General features: G+C 56.4%; 2 protein-coding genes across 3 annotated transcripts; both read right to left on the reverse strand.

Moving 5' to 3' along the window:
* Positions 1 to 854: 854 nt before the first annotated feature.
* Positions 855 to 4,086, reverse strand: LOC122194049. Its single transcript, XM_042894958.1, has 7 exons — positions 4,060 to 4,086; positions 3,550 to 3,630; positions 2,925 to 3,218; positions 2,066 to 2,125; positions 1,564 to 1,641; positions 1,106 to 1,323; positions 855 to 980 (listed from the first exon to the last, which is right to left on the reverse strand). The coding sequence occupies exons 2-7, from the start codon at positions 3,575 to 3,577 to the stop codon at positions 855 to 857; spliced, it is 804 nt and encodes a 267-aa protein (XP_042750892.1). The 5' UTR covers positions 3,578 to 3,630; positions 4,060 to 4,086.
* A 1,104-nt stretch (positions 4,087 to 5,190) lies between these two features.
* On the reverse strand, positions 5,191 to 6,428 carry LOC122194050 (protein phosphatase 1 regulatory subunit 15A-like). Of its 2 annotated transcripts, XM_042894960.1 has the most exons (3): positions 6,353 to 6,428; positions 5,899 to 6,132; positions 5,191 to 5,642 (listed from the first exon to the last, which is right to left on the reverse strand). In XM_042894960.1, the coding sequence occupies exons 1-3, from the start codon at positions 6,377 to 6,379 to the stop codon at positions 5,412 to 5,414; spliced, it is 492 nt and encodes a 163-aa protein (XP_042750894.1). In that variant the 5' UTR covers positions 6,380 to 6,428; the 3' UTR covers positions 5,191 to 5,411. The 2 variants fall into 2 exon arrangements, with proteins under 2 accessions (XP_042750894.1, XP_042750893.1); XM_042894959.1 differs by having other exon boundaries at positions 5,191 to 6,132.
* Positions 6,429 to 7,787: the final 1,359 nt, after the last annotated feature.

The raw sequence follows: 7,787 nt of genomic DNA on the forward strand, positions 1-7,787 counted from the left end.
CCCCCCAGCCCCATCATCCCACCAGGAGCCACAGGATGCTGCGCCTTCGCCAACTCCCCACACCTTTTCAAGGGCAGCGTCGGCCTCCTGGTGTACGAGGCAGAAGCCTTCACCTTGGCCATCCTCTTCTCCAACCCTTACAACTACAGCTTTTACTACATGGAGTTTGCCGTGGAGATCTCCCCGGAAAAAGCCCACCTGGGCTTACTGGAGGATGTCTATGAAAGGATGTACAGGGGTTTACCTGCGAATCCCCAAAACAGCGGCATGCTCCAGATCGTCAAGCTCCACGCGACCCAGGAGACCATGGTGGTCTCTGCTGGTGGCACAAAGGTCATGGCCACCATGTCCAGCGCTGCCAAGTCCGTCATTAAAGTAGTGGTGGAGAACGAGGACAGCCCTCCCCCCTATCCAGAGGCAATCCCACCCCTTTGCTTCGTGAGCTACGACCCAAGGAAAGGGAGAAGATTCCAGAAGAAGGAAGGGATGAATGGTCCCCACTTCCTGTAGATGCTGCCCCTCAAGAAAAAAACAACCCAAAAATGCTGAAGTAGAGCAGCCTTGTTTTGTTTTCCTTCTCTTTTTGTTCTTCCTTGTGGCTGGAATACGCAATGGCAGCCAAGCCAGCAAATCATGACAATAAAAAAAGCATTGCTGATAACAATAACAGAAAAGCCTGGTGGTGTCTTGCTGTGGATGAGGGGGGAGGTTGGGTCTGATCTCTGCTGGGTTTTGTGGGGAGGAATGGTGCAAGGTAGCCCTGAAATGCAAATCCGAGCCCATGGGCCATCATAGCAGCTCGGTTCCATGGAGTGGGAAGACCTGAACGGGAAAATCCATTGGATTTATGCTCCTTAACACTTGGGTGATGTTGGCAAAGGGACCTGGTGCTGCTTTGGGCCACCAGGATGGTCATCAACCGTGCCTCTGTGAGCCTGGGAGTCATCCAGGACTGGTGGATAACCGAGCAGCTGGGAAATCTTCAGAGACGAATGAGAAGGGTTGATTATCAGAGAGAAAAGCATCTTTTTAATTAATTAATGGCCTTCCAGGGCCAACGGCTATCGTTACGGCAATGGAGAGGTGCTGTTGGTTGCTTGCCTACGCAGAGCAGGTGGTGCTGAGGCAAAGGGATGCAATTTGGGGCAGATTCCCCCTGCCGTGCCCCCACTACAATCTTTGTAGCCAGGAGTTTTGTCTGCGGTCCAACAAGAAGCCATCCGGACGCAAGAGATCCTGGAGGACTTTTCCTTTGTGAAACGCTGGGCTCTTCCACTGGGGGATGAATGCAGTGCTTCAAGCTGGCCAGCTGGACTCGCTTCCCTGCAAGCAGGATGTGGCAGTGGATGTGTGAATGTCTTTTTATTTGGACCATACCTGCGTGGCTGAGGATCCACGCCAGGCGAGTGCAGCGTCTTGGGTGCGAGAAGCCCGCTTTGCGCCTCCTGATCCCAACCTTGGTGTGCTCAGCTTCAGCTGCAGCGCGCCCACAGCTTCAGGATTGGAAGCTTGTGTTGAATGGGCACCGTGCAGCAGGGTGGTGTTGGTTGGGGTAACTCTTACCTGCCTGCAGGAAGAGGTGGAAGCTCAAAGCCAGGAGGGAGATGACCATGAGGGCCAGGCTGAGTGAGATTCCCAGCCCTAGGAGAAGGGAAGCAGACGGAAAGTGGGGAGGGGGAACTGATTGATTCTCACCAAAAATGGGGAAGACACCAAATTTGGTGCCTTGGACATGGCTTTGCATGGAAAACCAGCAGGAGTGTTGGATCCCTGCAGCACTGCCGGAAGGGAAAAGTGCTTTTCCTGATCTGCAACCCAAGATCTTCCTCTGGCTGGGGGGAAATTGTCCCTTCCTCACCCAGTTCACCCCAGGCTGCCGTTGGGGAGTGATGGGAAGGTGAAGTGAACTGAAACACCTCTCAGCTCCTTCACGCTGAAGGTCCACACCCTCCCTCCCAACGAGGAATTTCCATTTGCATGGGCAGCCCAGCCTGAAGGCACCTCAGAGACTGGAAACCCAAACGCCTTGGATAAAATTCATCCATGATAAAACAAAGATGCTCACCTTCAGCTGGCAGCCCCAGGGTGCTGGTGGTGCTGCTGTTCCTCAGCTCACCCTTCCTACCTGGGCAACAAACAGACAGAAAAAGGGTCCTGACCTCAAAACCCACCTCATGCCCACCAAAATGCAGACAAGCCGCGGTGTTTGAGTTGGCCAAGACCCAACTGGGTTGGCACGGCAGAGGATCGGGGTTAAGCAGGGGCATATTGGGAAGACCGTGGAAGAGAACCCTACTGGAAGAGGTGTTAAGGCACGTGAGGGATGAGAGAGTGATCTGAGATGCCCAGCGTGGCTCCACCAAGGGAAGGTCATCTGTTGGCCCCCTGTGATGGAGTGATGGCGTTGGTGGACAAAGGGAAGGCGACTGATGTCAGCTACCTGCACTGCTGCAAGACCGTTTGACGCTGTCCTGCAGCACATTCTAATCTCTAAATTGGAGAGGGGTGGGTTTGAAGGGTGGGCTGTTGTGAAACAAGGACTCGGTTGGATGGTTGCAGACATGGCTGCGATTCAATGGCTCCGTGTCCAGGTGGATGCAGTGACGGGTGATGTTCATCCCTGGAGGTGTTTGAGGCCAGGTTGGAATGGAGCCCACAGCAATCTGATCTAGTATTTGATCTAGAGGTTGGCAAGGCTGCCTGTGGCATTGGGATTGGAACCTGATGATCCTTGAGGCCTCTTCCAACCCAATCCTGTGATTCTACCATCCCTTCATGGAACCGGTCCCGTTGGTCAAGACCCTACTGGGTTGGCCATGAGGAGACCCTAAAATCATGCAAGCAGGGGCAACCACTGTTGGTTTATCTCAACGGCTGCTGCGCTCGGAGTGGGGCAGGGGCCACCTCCTGCTGCCCACGCTTACCTCCGGTGGTCAGGAGCCACGGGATGCTCAAACTTGAGATCTTGATGTGCCCGACGTTGCTCCGCCGTCGGTACCCGCAGCAGTAGGTTCCACTGCTCTCTGCAGAAAGCTGGATGGCGAGCGTGGCACTGAACTGCGTGGGACCCACGGGGTGGTTCTGCAGCACCACGCCGTTCTTGCAGAAGAAGATGTGGGTGACGGGGAGATGGGAGAAAACCAGGCAGCGGGCGAGGACCAAACTGCCTTCCTGAGCCAAAGAGATGTTTGGTAGGAGGGCTGGTGGCGGGAAATCACCTGCAACAGCAAAAGGGACGCGGCACCAGTGAGGTGGTTTGCAATGGGGGGGGTTGTGGGTAATGTTTTCTGCCTTGGAGCACCCTGCTGTCCCCACGGCTGTGAAAAGGAAACCGCAGACCGCAAAGCTGAGCAGTGCCTTCCTCTGTCTGCAGACGGGACGCTGCTGGGATTTCCCAGCCTTGCTGAAGCATCCTGCTCCGTTTATCGTGGTCTCGTGGTGCCACCCATGGAGGCTCAAGGCTTGAATCATCCTCCTGTGCCACCTCTAAGGCCGTGCACACGAGGGTGTTGCGCGTGGAAGGCTCTTCCAAGCACTGTGTGCACTCACCTAAGGGGCTGCAGGTCTCTGGCTCCATCCCACCAGCACCTTTGTGGGGCAGATGGGGTGAGTAGGAGACGGTCTTCGAGGCTGGATGGGGGCGGAAAAGGGAAACATCTACTTGGGGTGGGAGATGACACCTTGGGGAAGCCTTCTCATCTCCCAGTATGGGAGATTTCCCAAGAGAAGCTCAAATCCTCCACATAGAACCATTAAGGTTGGAAAAGACCACTCAGGTCAATCCAGCCGCCAGCCCACCCCACCATGCCCAGCAAAACTCAGTGCGGAGATGGGCGCCCAAAAAGGACAGACTCAAACCCACCCCATTCCGTCCCGTAGAACCGTTACGGTTGGAAAAGACCTTTGAGGTGCCCCCAGTCCAGCCATCAGCCCAACCCCACCATGCCCACCAAACCTCAAAGACCCCCACGGATGGTTGACCCAACTTCAACCTCCCCTGGCCCAACCGTTGGCCATTGACTCCCATCCACAACGTCGCCCCTTCCAGCCCTCACCAACCTTCAAGGCGGCCCAACAGCAGCAGGATTCCTGCAGCCCCGACCAACCAGCTCCTCCCCATGCCTGGTGTTCATCAGAGCACAGCGTTCAGACGGAGTGACCCGAAATCAACTCTGCAAAACCCCAGCGCTGTGGTTTCCGCTGTAGGAACTCCAACCACCTTCCACGTTGCTGGGGGAAAAAACACGATTTCACAACTTCTCCTTCTTATTTTTCTTTTCCTTGCTTCTCCAGGGCCTGGTAGACCAGCTCAACGTGGAGCTGAGGTTTATATGTTATAACATTGACATGCATGGGGTCTGCTCCAAAAGTGATGCCTCTCATTCCACGGCGTTGACACACAACGTCAGAGACGGATGTTGGTGGCGTGGCTGTAGAGGTTGGGCTTTCCCACCAATATTCTCTCATAGCACAAAACACGTAGCATCTCAGTTCACACACCAGATTAACACCAAGGAGCTGCATACAGAGCTGAGTATTTCAGTGCATCGGAAATCAATGGCAGCAACGCTGGAACATCGCAACGTTTGCACCAGGTGGGTCCCACAGCAACCCAAGGCTCAAAGTTCCACAGCCAGGCCCAAGAAGAGAACAACCTCTCTCTTACAACACAATACCACCAGCCCCCCCCATGCCATTTTGAAGACTGTAGAGCCAAATTGCCCATCTTGGCTGTCCCACCACATCCACCCACTGTATTGTGCAGGTTCTGACTTAGGGCTGATGAAAGATGGACAGCAGGGGCGACATTTTCCTAGCAATGGCACCATCGTTATGGAACAGCACACCCATGGGTGTGAGATGGCTCCTAGGGGGTCCCAATAGCATTATAAGGGGGGGTCCTGGTGTTTTCTGAGGAGCCCCAGTGGGATTCAGCAGGTCCTGAACCACAGCCAGAGTGAACTCACTGCCACCTATGGGGTTCCAATGGATCCCAGGGGGGTCCTGGTGTCACCCATCAGGGACATTCCTGGGGGGGATCCCAATATAGGGGGAGAGGGGTTTCCTGGTGCACCATTGCTGCCTCTCACTGCACATCAGCTCCATGGACCCCCATGGGAAGGGGCGACCCCCCCCCTCAATCCAGAGCCTCAACCACACCCCACAAAAAAAGGAACAGGCAACAGAACATGGTAGCAAAAGAGTTTATTTTACAGGTTTAATAAAATAAATATAACATAAATTAAGGAATAAAAATAAATCAATCAATAAATTACAGTGGGAGGGGGGAGGTCAGCCCTTATATTTTCCCCCCCTCCCCACTCTGAGCATGCAAAGTGCCCCCCATCATTGAGGTATTCCCACTCCACATGGGAGTCCTGGGGTTTCCCCATCGGTCAGGGGGTTCCTCATCAGCAGGGTGGTCCTGGGGGTCCCCAGAGGCTCTCTCCTTTCTGCAGCCTTTCCCAAACGCGTTCCCGGTGCGAGGGCTGCAGGATGGGCTGGAGGACGGGGCTGAGCAGGGCACAGCGGTGGGCGAAGCGCAGGCGATCACGGGCCAGGGTCTCCCAAGGACCCCGACGGGCATCAGGGTCCGGGGGAGGCTGGAGGAGGAAAACCTGGACCTGAAGGCTGAACCGAACCTGGGGAGAAGAGGGAAGGGAAAAGAAAACAACAAGGAGGGGGGGTTGATGTCATCCTGATGGCGTCATGGGTGATGCAAGAGGCACGGGACTGCCCTGTGACTCCTTCCCCCCACCCATTCCATTTAAGGCTCAGCTTCTTGGTGATGCTGGGGGGGTTTCTTCCCTTCGGAGTCCCCACAGTTCTGGTGGGAGGTTCCCACCTCACCCAACTTCCAAATCCTGACCCCAAATCCCCACCCACGGTGGCGCTCACTCTCTTAGTGTTGCGGGGATGATCCTCGTTGCTTGCGGGTTCTTCGGTGTTAAGGGGTTCCACAGTTTTGGGAGGGTCCCCATCTGCCGGGGGGGTCTCGGGGGTGTCCCCGTCCCACCCCTGCTCATCATCGTCATCTTCGTCGGGCTCCGGACGGTAGAAAAGGGCATGGAGGATGGGGGGCTGCAGGGGGTCCTCAGCCGCCATCGGAGGGGCACAGGGGGGTGACATATTCTGAAGGCGAAAACACTAAAATGAGGGGGGGGGAGGTAATCCAACCTCCTATTAACCCAGGACCCCCCCGGCAGACCCCAAAATCGCCCGATCCCACCCCTCTGCCTATGGGACTCTCTACATTCCGGGGGACCCCCCCCAATTTCTCAGACCCCCTTCAATGTCTGGGACCTTCCCGAGTCTAATCACCCCCCATCCTCCAGGACCCCCCAGCCCTCACCTGAGGCTCGCACTGCTCGCTCCGCATCCGCCTCCATCGCTGCTCTCTGTTCCACCACTGCTCTCTGTCCCATCGCTGCTGTGCAAGTGAGGAGCGAGCGCCTCCGCCCCTCCATATAAGGGCGGCGATGATGTCATTCGGGGAGGGGCCTCACTCCGCAGACGGCTTCCCATTGGTTGTCGAGCAGCGTGAGGGGGCGTGGCTACTCAATAAACCCTCTCCTATTGGAAAGGAGGCGGTACTTCCGGAGGAGGGGGGGGGAGAGGGAGGGCTGCGACTTTCGGATTGCGACTTTCGGATTGCGACTTTCGGATTGCGACTTCCGGGTTGCGTCTTCCGGTTGTTCGTTGCGCGGGTTCCGGAAGTCGTTCAAAGGCACTTCCGGGCGGCTGAGGGAGCAGCGGGATGAACGCTGGCGGCTGGCTGCGGGCTGCGGATCTCAGCGTGCGCTCCGGCGGAGCCCTGAGGTACGCCTGCAGATCCTTAATTGCGCTCTGCCGCGCCCTGAAGGCCTTCTGTCCTGACGCAAAGGCCTCGGAGGCTGAGGTACGCCCGTAATTGCGCTCTGCGGTGCCACGGAGGCCGCCTGTTCTGCCATAAAGGCCTTCGAGGCCCACCCCAAGGCGCTGGCACAGCGTTAAGCGCCCTCTGTGCGCTGCAGGCCGTCTCAATGCACACTAATCGAATCCAGCACGCTCTGCTGGGCACCAGAACCTGCGTGAAGCTGCCTGATGCCCTCTTGAGGGCTCCAGAGGCTGCCCACCGTGCCCTGTTTAACACTGGAGCCCCACAGGCCTCCAAGAGCCCCCCCCACTGTGCTTTGGGGACCCCTGAGCGCTCTGGAGGTGTCCGTTTTTCTTCCCAGAATCGAGGGTGACTGAATGCAGCCCCACGGCTCCCATGGGGCGCATCCCGTGGCGTCTCATTCAGCCTGGAGAAAAGAAAACTGAGGGGTGAATCTCACTGCAGCCTTTCAGTACCTGAAAGGAGCCTACAAACAGGAGGGGAAGAGAGTTGATTAACTCTTGGAAAGGGGAGATAACTGCAGGGCAAGGGATGCATTAAAAAGAGCGTGGCCAGCAGGTCGAGGGAGGTGATCCTTCCCTCTGCTCTGCCCTGGTGAGGCCTCATCTGGAGCACTGCGTCCAGTTCTGGGCTCCCCAGCACAAAACAGACAGGGATCTCTTGGAAAGGGTCCAGCGGAGGGCCACAAAGATGGTAAAGGGCCTGGAGCATCTCTGCTATGAGGAAAGGCTGAGTGAACTGGGTCTGTTCAGCCTGGAGAAAAGACTGAGAGGGGACCTGATCCAGGTCTATAAATATCTGAGGTGTGGGGGGCAGAATGGCGAGGCCGGACTCTTTTCAGTGGTGAGTGGAGACAGGACAAGGGCCGGAAACTGCAGCATAGGAAGTTCTGCACCAATGTGCAAAGGAA

The sequence above is a fragment of the Lagopus leucura genome, unplaced genomic scaffold (genome assembly GCF_019238085.1).
Source record: "Lagopus leucura isolate 7727_CA_CO unplaced genomic scaffold, USGS_WTPT01 34659-0_obj-0_obj, whole genome shotgun sequence".
Lineage (NCBI taxonomy): Eukaryota > Metazoa > Chordata > Aves > Galliformes > Phasianidae > Lagopus > Lagopus leucura.